This window comes from Sciurus carolinensis, chromosome 12, assembly GCF_902686445.1.
Source record: "Sciurus carolinensis chromosome 12, mSciCar1.2, whole genome shotgun sequence".
NCBI classification, from domain to species: domain Eukaryota; kingdom Metazoa; phylum Chordata; class Mammalia; order Rodentia; family Sciuridae; genus Sciurus; species Sciurus carolinensis.
In genome coordinates, this window is record NC_062224.1 from 86,554,983 (window position 1) to 86,571,854 (window position 16,872).

General features: G+C 32.9%; 1 protein-coding gene across 9 annotated transcripts in view; it reads right to left on the reverse strand.

Moving 5' to 3' along the window:
- The window catches only part of Camsap2 (calmodulin regulated spectrin associated protein family member 2), a 94,323-nt gene that overhangs the window by 26,742 nt on the left and 50,709 nt on the right, over positions 1-16,872 (reverse strand). For 4 of the 9 annotated variants that reach the window (XM_047520189.1, XM_047520187.1, XM_047520185.1 and 1 more), the window contains exons 3-5: positions 14,388-14,549; positions 8,655-8,738; positions 1,216-1,248 (exon numbers count right to left, since the gene is read on the reverse strand). In XM_047520189.1, the coding sequence (XP_047376145.1) occupies positions 1,216-1,248; positions 8,655-8,738; positions 14,388-14,549 (279 nt within the window). The remainder of the gene's footprint in view (positions 1-1,215; positions 1,249-8,654; positions 8,739-14,387; positions 14,550-16,872) is intronic. The other 5 variants (XM_047520190.1, XM_047520188.1, XM_047520186.1 and 2 more) reach the window with 3 other exon arrangements.

Here is a 16,872-nt window from a genome sequence, read left to right on the forward strand (position 1 = left end):
TATTCCTACCTCGGTTCCTGGGTTGCTGGGATTACAGGTGTGGGTCACCATGCCTGGCTCAACCAGTAGCATCTTCTAGCTTTAAGTCACCTTTCTTACTTTTAGTAAGCACTGTTCCAGATCCTTACCCTCTTTTCTTTGGTCAGCTGGAATCAAAACAGTTTGCCTCTCAGACATTCTCTAAAATGGGCTGAACTCGGTTCCAAAATTCCCAGATCTTTTCTAGGATTAGTTTATTTTCAGCCTATAATCTCAATTGGACTGAACCAAGGGTCACAGAAGAAAGAACTGAACTGTGAGATTTATTTTCTTCTGCCAAGTAGCACTTTTGGACAAGGGGTGTGTGTGTGTGTACAGTTTTTACACACATGCACAGTTTTAATGGTGTTAGCAATAAATGTCTATGGTTTAGACAATCAGAAAATTATGAATGGTATGAGGATTATATCTTGAAGAGACAAAGGGTAAACAAACTTTTAATTCTTGAGGTTATGCACAACTCTCAGTTTGCCTATAGTTCAAAAAAGTTATAGAGCCTTTTATACTTGGAACATGCTCTATGCTTTACAAAATTCACTGCATGAAAATATTTCCTATTCTTTCTACAAACAAAATTTGGCATTTAAAGGAGCTCCACATTTTCTATGTGTCAACATTATGGTATATTTCTAAATTATATTTTTATTCTTAGTGGTATAACCCTCAGACTTAATCCTGAAATATCAATTCTTCAAGTCAAATCAAAATTCAATTCAGATTAGGTCCAATACTGTTGAAGACACAAGAACCTTTGCTTTCTCATCACACAAAAAATTGTCCTCTACAATTCAGGCTTAAAAGAAAATGACTCTGTCAAAGAGATATTTAAAAAATATAATTTATACAAGCAACTCAAATTTATTTTCATAAAAAATTATTAAAATTCACAAGACTCTACATCTGTTAGTTGTTTCTGTGTTGATTTTAGTTACTAAATATGGCTGATAAGATTAGCAAATAGATGCTTACTCTTTAAATTATTTTAAAAATTTCTAATCTAAATTTTGGCTAGATCTACCTTCCTTCCATTTTATAGTATGATCAAGTATCTTAAAGCCAAATCTCTATTCAGTCACTAACAGAAATACATGAAATTATTATACTAGCATGACATGAACAATACCATTCTACAAATGCAATTCTGGAAAGCAAATTGAAGTAGCTATGCAAACTTACTGGAACCAGTTTCCAAAACCATTTGGAAGGAGACTTCAGAGGAAGCAGCAGAAAAAAGGGGAAAGCAAAAGGTAAAGGGAAAATTCATCAGAATTATTTTCAATTAACAAATTATAGCAGAGCTTCTGATAGTGGATTTCTAAGGTAATAGTTCTTAGAACATTTTCTCATATGTTAATTACTTCAATTAAGAAGATCTATCAAAATGTATAAATGCATTCTACTGTCATGTACAACAAATTAGAACAAATTAAAAAGTTTTAAAAAAGAAGATATAGGTTCTAATAATAAAGACCACCACCACCTTCTCCTCAAACAGAAATTCATTTTTTGGATACTTCGAATATGCTTGCTGCAATTTTGGTAACAAAGAATTTTATTTCTGAGTTTGGGAATCATATATCATACTGAAAAATAAATCTATATCATATAAGGTAAGTAAAACAATTCTAGAGCTAGGTTTGCAATCATAGTTCTTAGACATCAGTAGATTAAGTTTGATCCAGGAAATATTCTTTCCAAAGGGAAAACAAGGTTATTCCAATAAGTACAAGTAAAAAAGAAAAAAACAATGTTGTAGAATTTGCTAATATAAATGTTATTAATTTTATTAGCTGGGATGTTCTAAAGAACATAATTTTTCTTCTTTACAAAGTAAGATAATCGGGGCTGGCGTTGTGGCTCAGTGGTACAGCACTTGCCTAGTATATGTGAGGCACTGGGTTTGATTCTCAGCACCACATACAAATAACTGAATAAAGTAAAGGTCCATTAATATCTAAAAAATTATTTTTTAAAAAATGAAGATACTCTCAAATAATATGAATTAATAATTTGCTTATTTATCTTTGTATTTCCTAGAACAATTTCTGGTCGCCCTGAATAAATATTTGTTGAATTGATCTGAGTTATAATTCATATTGAATTTCTATGTAAAAAGTTTTTCCTATATAAATCAATAGTAAAAACAAGATTATTTGGAATATAAATTGAGTATTTTCAACCATTTCAAGAATCAGAAAAATACCAGCTCCCAGAACTGGATAACATTTCATTAGATTTTTCTTACAGCATCAGGAAGAATGAACCCAATGATTTTGTTGCATGTATGTTAATCTTGCACATATGTTAATCTCCCATTTAATAGAAAGTTTTTGGCAGTTACAATAGCCTTGAAAAGTATAAAAAGAAGATCAAACAGCAGGAAACCACTGAAAATGTGTCAAGATTCCCAATCTTTTCTTGTTTTTAGACTAGAAGAACACACTGCATAGAAATTTATATTAAGAAATTCCTGATAGCAGATGTATAAAAATTTTACTCCAAATTTCTTATAAAATAATGTCCTAAAAAACCCAAATATTTACTCTATGCACAGGCTTCAAAAAGTTCAAATATATAACACAATTTCCTTGTTGAAGAGCAACTGCTTTTCTGAAATGACCAGCAACAATTCCCTTCTTTTAGTTTCCAGGAAAGTACTGGATAAATTGCAAGCCTGAGACCTGTTTTAAGATTTATAAGTAATTATGAGAACAAAAACCACTGGTAATAGGTGAAAACTTTTATTAAGTCTCTATGTATGGCAGGGACTAACCTGGGAAGCCCAGATTTTGTGTAGCAATTATAATTTCAGGCTTTCTTTTTCTTTGTCTTCAAAATACAGGGTTGGCTCACCCCAAATCTTGGTTAGTTGTTTTAGAACTTGTCATTAAAACTCCCCTAACAGTTCTATGCTTTCCTTGGGGTACTTGCAATCAATTCTGGGAGATGGGATTATTCCTGAACTTCTAGGGCTCTCTGGCCATTCCGGCCTCCCAGAATGGTTTGGTCTGACCTTTATTGAACCCTTAATAAGTTGAGATCCTTCAGAGTTAATCACAGCTGTGACCTATCACTGCATGACTCAGATGTGATCTTTCAGTTATAGGTCTTAAAGATCCAAAAGTTGTGTTGAATTGCGAACAGGAATATAAACTGGTACAACCTCCTTTGGAGAGAATTTCGGCAGTATCAAATGAAACTACACATGCATTTAACCCTTCAATCTATCAACCAACTTCTAGGAAATTTTTCCTGAAAATACATATCCAAGAATACAAAATGTGTGTGTGTGTGTGTGTGTGTGTGTGTATACTTTTATAACTGCCAGAAGTTATGATTATATATCATAACTGATGTGATATATACACATGTATACACACACACATATAATCATTACTTATAGCACTATTTGTAATTTCAAGATACTGGAAGCTACTTAAATGTCCACACATAGTAAAATAGTTGAAGAAACTATGACACATACACAGTAGAGTATTATGCTACTGCAAAAAAAGAATAAGGGAGATCTCTAAGGACTATATGGAATGATTTTCAGTATACTGTTACTGAAAAAAAGCGAAGTGTAAAAGAATAAATATGTTATATTTTGTGTAAGAAAGAAAGAAAAAAATGAAACATGGATATATGTGCTTGATTGCCTATAAGGGCTGACAGGGATGGAAGAGATTTCTCTGAGTATACCTTCTATATAATTTTGACTTTCGGAATTATGTCAATGGCTACATGATCAAAAAACAAAATTAGGTTTGGGGTATAGCTCAGTGGAAAAGCACGTGTATTATTAGTATGTACTTGGGTCTAGGTTTGAAGCCCAGCATCAAAAACAAATGAATAAACAAATGAACAAACAAATAAGGATGGGGTCAAAAAATATCACTGAAAGAAATGAAAACAGAAACCAATTAACCCAAAGGTACCAATATAACCACAATGAAGTTAGGGCAAGGAAAACCAATTTTAGAAAACAATATTTCGACTATATATTATCAATCTAAAGAAAAAAAAATAAATGCAAACAAATTGTAAGCTCTTCTTTAAGTTTTTTTTTTTTCATATTAGTATGATGCTATTTTATATGTATTGTTGGATGAAGCAAAAAGTAAAAGTGTGTTGAGGTTGGAAGCCTGAATTCTCATTGAGGAAGGGAGAGTCACACATGGAATAAGGGAAAGAAAAAGAACTCTAAAATTGAACTGGGATAATCAGAAGTTTAGATATGAACTCATGATCATATATTTTTAAAAGTTTATTACTGAGCTCTCTACTGAAACAGAGCCTAGAAGTAATGGCACCCCAGTAGCAATGAGGAGCTTGGTGCCCAGATTTTATATTTTATAAATACTGTTCTCCAAGGGAATCAGGCCTTCTTGAAGAAATGTCTGATTCCAGAGATATGGCAAGAAAACTACAAAATGTGTTTGAAACATCTTGTCAAACCAGGAAGTAAGGAAGGACAAAGGGTATAGAAGTCAGTTTGAAGGGGCTCCCACTGGCCAAATCTGAGACAATTTGGGCATCAAAATACACAGCTGATTCTAGGGCTGAGGCAATGAAAAACAAGATGGAACATCCTATAATGTCAAAAAGTAATAAAGAGCTCAAAAAAACAAAAGGAGAGGACATACCCAACCTGAAAGATCTCCTAAAAGCAAAACATGGAAAATGGTGAGCAACAAAATAAATAATGCGATACTGTATTATGACTCAAAAAACAAATATACATTAGTCCATACTGATATATATAAAGGGAGGAGAATATACACATCAACATAAATCTTCCTAACAGAAGAAATCCAAATGAATATGCAGATAAAACTAATCTCACTCACCATTCAGGGAATGAACTTCTTTCCCCACAAGTTAGAATGAATTTAGTGACCCACTTCCAAAGACCAGAATATCAAAAGTAAAATGGTAACTTTATAAGAGAAAAAGTTCACAAACACTGCCGTTGTAATCAAGATTAACATCACCAGTGATAAACATGTAACTATTATGTACTCCCAATGACTAATATTGTAATATTCTGAAAAAAATCTGTAACTCCAATCTAATCTTGAGAAATATCAGACAAACCCAAACTGAGGGACTCTGTATAAAACACTTGACCAATATTCAAAAAAGGATATTAGTAGGAAAACTGGTGGAATCTAAATAAAGTAAGTAGTGCAGTCAATATAATGTACCAATGATACTTTTTCAGTGTTGACAAATGAGCCACATTACATAAGATGTTAACTTTAGGGGAAAAGTGGGTAAAGTTACAACATCTTTGAAAAATTCCCTATGAACTGAAAATTATCCCCAAATAAATTTATAAAACAAAAACACATGAGCAGCCCATTAAATAAAATAAGAATCCATTAGTTCATACAGAAAATACATAGGTCAATGAGTAGATAAGGATAAATTCTTGCTTATAACAGAACATTGACTGATAGAGAAGAAATAAGGGAGAATATTGGCATTTTTAAACCATCATGGTAAACTAATTCAGGTGGGTATCATCAATAAATATTAAATATAAATGAGGGGGCAACTCTGAAAAGGAACAGAATATTTACAGTATCAAATTATCTCCTCTCAAATAATTTATTAAAAAATGAAAAAAATAACCATATAGTCAAGAAACCAGACAATATCTTAACTAATCAAAATTAACATTATTTAATAAAGGCAAATGGATATAATATGCTTGTGGATATACTACTATGAGAATGATACAATTTACAGTGTTTCAGACTGAAAAGCACATCCTTAATTTAATTATGAGGAAATATCAGAAAAATCAAATCAAGAAGTATTCTATTAAAATGACCTATATTCTACAAAACTATCAAGGCCATAAATGAAAAAGAATAGCTGGGGAAATGTTTCAGTTTAGAAAACACTGCAGACATGACAAATAAATACTAAATTAATAATCTCAGGTTGGATCTTATAACTGAAAAAAATATTATGAAGTACCACAGATGAAATGGTAATATAAACAGTAAGTTTCATTTAAGTATTATGTTGACATTACATTACCTATACTGTGGTTATGTAAGTAAACAGTCTTATTTGTAGGAAATATATATTGAACTATTAATGAGAAAAGGGGCATGATATAAGCAAGATTTTTTCAAATGTTTTAGAACAATTTACATATGTGTGTATGTGTATGCATACATGTGTGTGGAGAGAGAACAATAAAGCAAATTGATGAATCTGGATAAAGAGTTCATTAGAGTTTTTTTTAAATTCATCTTGCAACTTTTAATAAGTCTAAAATTATTTCCAAATAAATGTTCCTAAAAAGGTATGTCTATAATAATTCAAGTCTTTGTATGGTCTTATATTCAAATGCACAATACTATCAATCTATAAAGCTATTAGAAAACTTAATCATTATAATACTCTTATGCAAACATTAAAACCCTGGTACCATTTCTGAATACAAAAAAATGTTTAAAAAGTCAAGATCCTTAGTTAACTATGCTACGTGAGTTGATAACTGAACAGGAACATATTCCAGATTGGGGTATTATTTTTCCCATAAGGATATGAAAATTGTTATATAAAAGGTATAAAAAATAGTTATAAAAAAATAAAGTGAATTAGCCCTGACCAAAGAAGCCCACACAAGGATAGACATGTAATCACAGAACAGAAGCTTAGGAATAGGATTCTAAACAAAAAAGATCTAATGTAGGCAGGTCAAGTATTCACAATTTTTTAACTGAAATTATAGTTTATAAAATAAATGAAGGTAAATCCGACTCAAACCAAATGATATATTCTGAGAATGATGGGGTACATTTAAACATTAAATGTTTGATATATCTATACATGCATTAAATAGACAATTTAATCAAGTACAAAGTTATAGGTTACCAATACCTAAAGGAAACCAATATATAGGAAACCAATGCTTTCCAAGTATGCTCCAAAGAGCACTAATTCCATGGGACATTAGCAAGTAGCTCAAATTCCAAAAAGTTACACTCTTAGGTAAGAGAGCAAGATTCCTTTCTCTAGTTTATTCTGTGACATCATTTTTCTTCATAATAATAATCTGTATATGCAGTAAGACTATGTGAAATTAATACTTATTTTCACAAAGATTTTAGTAATGGAAAAAAGGTAAAACTCACTTGAAATATGGAAGTTTAAATGCTATGTATGTGCTAACATAAAAACATGCACTAATCCAAATATTTAAAATGAATCACACATTCATTTACTTACTCATTCAACAACTTTTTGTCATATGGTTAATATGTACAATTGCATGGGATTAAGTGCTATGAAAAAGTCAAAGCAATGTGATATAAGTAGCAGCTGGAGTGCATAGTTTTTCTTAAAGGTTATTCAATCTGGTTGTTTGAAACACAAATGGCATTTTATTTCCATAGAGATAATGTTTACTGGGTCCTACCTAAGTCAGCACATAAAATTCTCATTAGTTTGTAATGTATGTATAATACCACAGAAGTTAAATATTATATATAATAAATAAAATTTCTATGGAAAAATTTCATTAGTGTCATAATTTAGAATGACGCCACCTTAGCCTTATTCTTAAGATCCAGGAACAAAATTGAAGGGCAAAATTCTATAAAACTCCAAGGCAAAGGTTTGAACTCCTACTTTATGGAAAAAAGAAGGGAGGTAAACTAATGGGAAAGGACTGGGGGATGTAGAAGAGACAGGAATAGAAGTTGTCCAAAGGCAGGGAAATGAAACACGTAACCTAGGGTGATAGGGAAAAAGGAGAACTCCATGCTAATCTACCTTTAGGGGAAAAGACCTCAACAAAGTTAACATGAAGTAGGCAGAGGGCACATTTTCAGGAACTAGTCAGTAAATTAGATGGGGTAAATCACTGTGATCCCAAAATATTACATTAAAAATGTAGGTGGTTCTCCACCAAATTTTTCTGTTTAATTTGGTAACAGATAAAACAGTTTCCTTTCCTTTGTTTCCTCTTTCTCTTTTTAGGCAGGCACCAATGACCAATAGGAAAAGCTCAAGTACTGTAAAATAATGAGACTTAACTCATTCAAATAGAAAACAGGGCCTCTGAATATTTACAATTTCTTATATCTCAGTTCTAGTACTATACATGTTTAAAGCACACTCATTACAATATGCTTGAAAATATTGTGGATGAAAAACAATTCAGTTTTCAAACAAGAAAACTTTAAAAGTTTGAGGATTATTAAAGAATGAATCTGCTAATAATTGTTTCTTTACAGAAATATCAGATTGTACAACTTGAAATTCCAGTAATACTGTTTTGAAGGTCGATCTTAAGCAAGTCATTATAAAGGCTGATACATTTAAAATTGTTGACTTGTTATTTTTGCCATAAGAACCTCAGAAACTGGGATCTAGTCATCAACAATTTTTTCACAGACACTATCCAGTTAAACTTCATTACATGAGTTTACTTAACTGTTTATGACATGGCTTCCTAAGGTATATTTAACAGCACTAAAAATACTTAATAGCATAGCTATTAATAGTTCCTAAAATAGTACATATGTCAATACACACAAAGAATAATACAGAGTATCATAAAAAACACTTGTTTTCATTGAAATATATACCTTTTGACCTCCAGGAGTTTCAACTGTGTGATGTTCTTTCAGATTTTGTTCTTGTTCCATTATATCTTTCAAATGTTCATTTACCTTAAAATATAAAAACATTAATTTGAATTTATTTTCAAATATAACTATAAAATAACATGTACCTTAAAATGCCTGTGGTCAGATCCCTAATGTCAAATATGAGTACCATCAAATGAAGAAAATTTCATTTTCACAACCATAAAAAAAAAATCTTACAGGTGGCTTTATTTGACATTCTGAAATTTACTCAATAATTTTTCAAATACTTGTTGAGCACCTACTATATGCTAGAAACTGGAAAGAAAAGGTAATTGAAAATATCAATTTTAATGCTTAAGAAACAAAATAACATTTTTTAAGCAAAAAGTTTATAATCTATTTTAGAACTAGGAAATAAAAATTATCATTACAATTAAATGTTTTTATTATCAATAGAAAACACTGTGAATCAAGTTATTTTTTATTATTTTTTGATTCATTATATACAAATGGGGTACAACTTTCATTTATCTGGTTGTACACGAAGTAGAGTCACATGGTTTGTGTAATCATACAGTGAAACCAAGTTCTAAAGCAGTAATTTCATGAACATGTCCATCACAGGATCATGGGTAAGTTTCAAAGCAGTCATAAAGACACAGTTAAAACAAAATTTTTGCATTTAAGAACTTTCTGAGGAGAAGGCCTGATTTAACGTGTATCAAATTACTAAAGTAGCCCATAATCCTAAAATGTTCAGATATAGTATGACATGGTGCCAAAGTCACTAATACTTTCTGTCTTGATTATATATTATAAGGCAGCTTTATAGCTCCCCAGGTATCTTTAGGCATTTTGGTCTATTTTCCAATGAGGGGAGAGGAAAAAGACAGGAGTAAAACCTGATAAGTTTATATTTTTTTCTCTTTTTTGTTTCTTTCCTTTTTTTAAGTTAAAAAAGAAAGACTTCATAATTCACTGACAAGTAGTTGTAATCCATCTGTCAGTTTGCAGATTATCTTCATTATTTTTAGAAGTTTTTATCCAATTCTATTCAAAAAGCAAACCAGTCACAAATTAACATTTTAAATCACTGTTCATTTATTTATTTATTCTCACATGCAACAGACATTAACTGAATGTTGGTTATGTGCCAGACACTGTATTAAGTGGTTAGGGATAAAACAGAATATAAAGCCAAATTGGTCCTTGTCCTCATAAGGCAGGGAAGGCAGGTTCCAAAAAAAAAGAGGGGAGGGGGGAGTGAGAAATGCTATAAATGAACAAAAAGTAAGCAGAAAATAATGGGAGCAGAGAAACCTATTTTAGAAAAGATAATTATATCAGAAAAGACCTCTGCTGTGATCTGAAGATCCCCCACCAAATTCATACACTTAAAATTAATACTTAGTGTGGTAATAGTAAGAAGTGGAACCTTCTTAGAAGTGAATAAGTCATAAGGCTTCACCTTCTTAAGAAGAATCAGTGCCTTTATAAAAGAGGTTGAAGGAAGAACCCTGTCCCTTTCTAAGAACTTACTACCTTTGAAGCAGAGAGCAAGCCCTCATCAGACACTGAATTTGCTGGCATCTTGATCTTGGACTTCCCAACTCACAGAACTGTAAGAAGTAATTCCTATAGTTTTTAAGTTGCCCAGTCTAATGTATTTAGTTATAGAAGCCAGAACAGACTAAGCTTCTTCAAAGGATAACTTAAAGCTGAGATCTAAAGAGGAAAAGCTAGCTACACAAGAATAGAAGAAAGAGTATTCCATACAGAGAATAAGAAACACAAACAAAGGCTCTGTGGTGGGAGAAACACTTGGTGTGTCTGAGTAACTGAATGAAGAACAATATGACTAGAATGTAGTGAACTCAAAGAAAGGGCTTACAAAGAGAGGTCAGATTAAATAATATAAACTTCAGAATTGTGTGTCCCTTTGAATGATTTAATTGATTTAATGTAATCTTATCTTCTGGGATTATGTTGTTGTTTTTAAGTTTAAATTCATTTTAGCCACTTATGCTGATAATTATTTTATCTCTAAATACTCCCAGTTTTCTGCAAATTTATTTTATACTTGTGGACACAATATTCAGGAGGAAAAAAAAAGGCAACTAGATTACGCTGAGACAATGGGCCAGAAGGAGATAAGATATACTAAATTTGGGAAGCAAAGGCATAGTCATAATGAGAATAAATAATGAAGTAAGGGCTGGTAGAAAAGAACAAGGCAATAATATGCACTGAGGTTCAGGTTGAATAAAGTGGTTCTAAACTTAATCAAAATACTGAATAGGATTGAGACAGTTCCATAAAAATGGTGAACATTCTTAATTAAGTGATCTTTGTGTAGATTTCTAAAGTTCTCAAGTGTCTACCTTAATTTTGTAAGCTTAAACTACCTTTCACTTAATGTTTATTAAATCACATCTCTTTGCTAAACACTGTGCTAGTCTATGTCCTCGAACTAAAAAGAAGATGGTCATAGTATCCTATCCTCACACAGAATATTCAAGTAGGAAGATGATTTTAAAAAATTAAAATATTTAGCAAAGTAGAAACTCTGAAAAGTGCTATGTAAGAAAGAGTGTTAAAAGAGAAAATAGGAGTTGACAGATGCCTACTTTAGATAGGGTTGTGAGGAAAGAGATGCCAACCAAGCTGAGAAGTGATAGAGCAGCAGCACCAACCTATGCAGAAAAGCTGGGAGATGAGCCACCCATGAACAGAAAGCATCATGTCAAATGGTCCAGATGTGAGAAAGGCTATATAGTTGGAATGAAGTAAGACAAATGAGAATGAACAGTGGCCATAAGCCTAGGATGAAGATACACCAGGGATCAGATTAGATGGTATTCCATAAGTCATGGTAAATTTTTTAAAAGCATTTTTTATTTTAAGTGCAAAGCAAAGCCAGAAAAGACTATTTTGTTTGTTTTTGCCATACTGGGGATCGAACCCAGGGTCTCATGCTTCTAGGCAAGTACTCGGTCACTGAGCTACATCCCCAGTCCATCCACTGACTAGTTTTAAACAAAGGAATAACGTGATCCAAGCTACATGGAAAAAGATACTTGGAGAGTTCCTGTTCTGGTAAGAGTGGAAAAGCACATATCAAACAAAGCCTTCCAGAGATAACTTTTTTTTTTTTAGTGCTGGGAATTGAACCCAGGGGCACTTAACCACTGAGCCACATCCCCAGCCCTTTTTAGTTTTAGATTGGGTCTTGATAAGCTGCTCAGGGCCTGGCTAATTTGGCGAGGCTGACTTTGAACTTGCGATCCTCCTGCCTCAGCCTCCCAAGTCGTTGGGGTTACAGGTGTGTGCCACCACACGTGGTTCAGTGGTAGCAATTATAAACTCTGAAGAGAATACACAAAGCAGGGCTTTGTAGTTTAGTGGTCAAGCACATACTTAGCATGTGCAAGGCTCTAGGTTTGATTCTCAGCAGCCCTTCCCCGCAAAAAATATATAAAGCAAATGCTGGAGGTACTAGCAAATAACCAAAAGCAAACAGAAGCAGTGAAGAATTCAGTTTTAGAAAAAAAGGAAAGCACTGAATAAAATCCATGTTTATATGGCCTTGCCCACAATTCATACAGTGCAGAGTAGCTAAAACTCAATCAGAAAACTGTAGCCTTGTTGGCTTGAAGAATCAAGGAAGAGTCAAATGTAGTGGTGCAAGCCTCTAATCCCAGTGACTTGGAAGGCTGAGGCAGGAGAATCACAAGTTCAAAGTCAGCATCAGCAATTCAGTGAGGCCCTAAGTAACTTAGCAAGACTGTATCTCAAAATAAAACACAAAAAAAGGGCAGGGGATGTGGCCCAGTGGTTAAGCAACCCTGGGTTCAATCCCTGGTACCAAAAAAAAAAAAAAAAAATCAAGGAAGAAATCTGGCATTATCAGAGTGGGTAAAGAATATCCTGGGAAGGATGAAAATACTAATGAGGGAGATCCAAAATTGGAATATAAATTAACCTCAAAATCTTGGCTGAGCCCTGGACTCAAAGACAAGGAAAGACTCCAAGGAGCACAGGAGAAAAAAAATGCTGGGTAGAGGAAGAAGCTGCCATTGCAGGAGAGATGGTTTGGTGTTCAAATCTCCCCAGGTGGGAGGAGGGCCTACTAAATACCTTGGGTTTTCTACCAGAACTTCAAATGGGTGGCATGTGCTTTAGAAGTAAAGACTGAGTTTAAGTTAAGGACAGAGAGTTATCTATTGGATTTGTCAGCACAGAAAACTTAGTTGACAAATGTAGGAATAATTTAAGATAGCAATGGGGATGGAACAGAGAACAAAGAAGGTTAGTGAATGAATAAGTAAGTCTTGAGATGTCCTATTGCTAGAAGAAATGAGGGTTCTATCTGGATGGAATAGTTTTGTTTAGTAGAATGGGAAACATGAGAGCAAGTCTATAGTCATGGAAGAATGATCCAATAATAAGTGAGAATGAGATAATAGGTGAGAAAGAGTGAAGGAGTAACAGGGTGGTCCATGGCCCAGCAACATTAGTATCACCTAGAGTTTCTTAGAACTGTAGACTCTCCAGTTCTACCCCATACCTACTGAGTCAGATCCTGCATTTTTGTAAGTGCCCAGGTGATTCTTATGCACATTAAACTGAGAGACCTGAAGAAGAAAAACAATGATCCTGACAAAGGGAAGAAAGGGGAATTTTAAAGCAACAAGTAGTGGGGAACTCCTCTTTAACAGGAAGAGAGAAACTTTCTCTAGTCTAAAAGTAGGAAAAAAAGGAAACAATGAATGCTGATGCAGAATGGTTTAGAGCCCTAGTTGTAAGAAGAGATAATTCTCATAGAGTGGCTTCCCATCTCTGGTCTCAAACATGGATGATGTAAGTAAGCAAGCTAAGCTGACAGTAGTAGATACAACTGACAGTAACAGGGAAAGGGTTCCAGAAAGTCTGGGATTAGAGAAAGCCTTCTTTCTCTAAAGCTGAGGAGTGGAGAAAAAAATCACTAAAGATGAATAAATAAAGGAATTTCAGGGGAAGAGTATTAAATGGGCCTTTTTATATTGGTACTGATATCATGGATAATGATAATAGATAAGATCACTTTAAAATTTAGCTTCTTATGACAAAACTCATACAAGTATTCAAGACTTATAAGAATATAAGTCTTATATGAGTTTTATATAAGAATATAAAACTTCTTTTTAAATATGTTCAGTGTTGTCTACAAATCAGGTTTAAATTTCTCTGTGGTGATAGTTGTAAATAAAAAGTGGATAAAGAGGAATTAACTACTCAAAGTGACAAAGGGAATGATAAATTGGAAACTTAAATATCTTCAAAGCACAACTACAGGTCCATAAAAAATATCCAAGAAAAAGAATCCACAATGAATATGATTTTGTGCAACTTGGTAACCTGATTCCACTAATTAGAAATGTATGAAAGTGATTTACTTCTGGTATTCAAAAAAATCTACTGAACATACCATTTATATTTCCCATCCTGAGTGCTCTGAATTTTGTAATAATCTGATATAAACTAGATTAATCATTAAATGCAATTGTAGATATTGCTGAATATTAAAAATCTATTTTCATCATTTCAGCTCCATAATTTTTTAAGTAAACTATATATCTTCAGCTTTTACTTTGATTTAAAACAAAAAGTAATGGAATGGCAATGTATAATTTAGGATTTCACTTTTTCTGGTTATTAGACTCATTTTTACTCAGGTGAATATAATCCTACCTTATTTATCCAGTACATAACAGCATCTTCAATATCATAGGGCAGATCTGTGGCTTGAAAAAAAGCTGAATACTGTTGAGCACAAGCAATTACTTTTTCTATACTGACCATTTCTACAGTATAAGCCATCATTAGGGTATCTATCATGGCCAAATGTGCACTCTGTAAACATAAAAGAACAAATAGTTTAAAAATTACACTTAGAAATTTGTTTATATATTTTAAACTATTTACATGTCCTAACAAATGACATGTAAAACTAAAGACTACAGAAAATTGGCCTTAATAAGAAAGCATAAGTTATTCATGCTAAAGGTAAGTTAGCTGGACCAAATTAATTTACTACTGAAACACTTATTGAGGATTTATGTTAAGATACTCAATATGTTCTACTTAAGAGATGCTTCTTTTCTTATTCCTCCCCTCCTCCAGTACTGGTGATTGAACCCCAGGGTCCTCTACCATTGAGCTACATCACCAGTCTTTTTTATTTTTTGAGACAGGGTCTCACTAAGTGTTTTTTTTCCATCTTTGACCATCATTTCCTTGTACATGATTTACAAAACAACTATAGAGTCACCTTTGATAATCGTTTCTCATTTTTCAGATACACATAGTAAAAATGTATAGATTCTACTTCTAAAATGTTTCTCAAATCTCCTCTTCATTCTGATTGCTATACTTCTAATTCAGACTATAAACATTTCTAACAACTCAACAAGAAAAAAAAATCTTTAACTGATTTTCTTGTCTCCACTTTCTTCCTCATCTAATTAATCCAGCACAGGACTTCAAGTTTTCCTCTAGCTTTTTTTATTTCCTTGCTTTTTATTTTAATTTTTTTAAAAAACTGTTATATGGTGGTCAAAATTTTCCAAACACTACAATGCAAATAAAGTAGAAAGTGCCCCTCTTTTGGTTCTATTCCCCCCAGCAATATCTTCAGTTTGGTATGTATTTTTTACAAAAATTCTAATGTACATCAAATAGGTATAACATTTCCATTGTTTCCTATCTTTGACATTACAAACAATGCCACAACACTATTTTTCCAGGAATAATTCATAGTTATGGTGCTACTGGGCCCAAGGGTAACCACACTTAAAGTTTTGATAACTGTTAATCTGCTCTCTAGAAAGGTTATACCAACTTTACCACCAAGAATGTTACCAGTATGCCTATTTCTCCACATTTTTGCCAACATTAGATATTATTCACATTTTTTTTTTAAATTTTTTTACTTGTAGATGGACACAATACCTTTATTTTTGTTTTATTTTTATATGGTGCTGAGGATCGAACCCAGTGCTCCACACATGCGAGGCAAGCGCTTCACCACTGAGCCACAATCACAGCCCAATTCACATTTTTATTTGTGTCTCTTGTGAAAGGTTAAAAGATTCCACTCTTCTTTGACTTTGCAATTCTCTGATTATTACTGAGCATCTTTTTATATATGGTTAACAATCATTTGTTATTTCTTCTTTGGAAAACTGCATGCTCATATTTTTTTTGCCTATTTGTCCCTTTGGGATGTTTATATTTGTTAATGGATTTGTCATATACTAGGCACATTAACCCTGTCATTCAGGGTTTTCCCTATGTTTTTCTTGGTAACATCTACCAATCTCAATGTTTTTCTTTATGGCTTTGGAGTATATACCTTACCTTTGTTTACAAAGGTCTACTTCATCCTAGGAATATAGAAATATTTACCTCTATTTTTTCTATTACTTTAAAACCAACTGGAATTAATCTTTGAAGATATTATAAAGTAGGAAACAGATGCTTTTTCAAAACAGAGACTGTATCATATCATCAGTACATAAAGTCTACCCCATTTTCTACATAGTAGTCTAAACTCATTAAAAGAGGTAAAGATCTTTCTTATGAGCTAGTTTACGTTCATCAGTCTAGCCTTATAATTTATCATCTCCTTCTGCATCTAGTCAAAACAGTCACAGAAGACTACTGTTCCTCAAATCTGGTACCAATTTTCAAACTTTTGTGTCCTGACTTCTTGCTGCCCTCCATACAATAGAGACTAAGGGCTGTCACTGGTTTGAATGTTACTCTTGTGAAGTCCTTCCTGTTTGCTTTCCAATCAAAATGACTCATTCTTAAAAAAAAAAAAAAAAGAAGTACAGATACAGATTATTACTGCATATTGTTTATGATTGCATTAGATTCTGAATTAATTGTATGAAGTAGGGCATGGGCACTGATATTTTTAGATAACTCACCCGATGATGCTAATGAGCAACAGGGATAGGAACCACTGATTTATCTCATCTGTGTACAGTCACCTGCATATGACTCTATTTCTCTAGGTAGACAGTAAGGCTCCTAAGGGCAAGGACATTGTCTTAGTTATGTTCCTATTCCCTACATTTAACATACTACCTGGCAACTAGCAGAGGTGGAAGGGAAGGGAAGGGAAGGGAATAGAAGGGAAGAAGTTAGCTTATTGACTACTATAAATGAA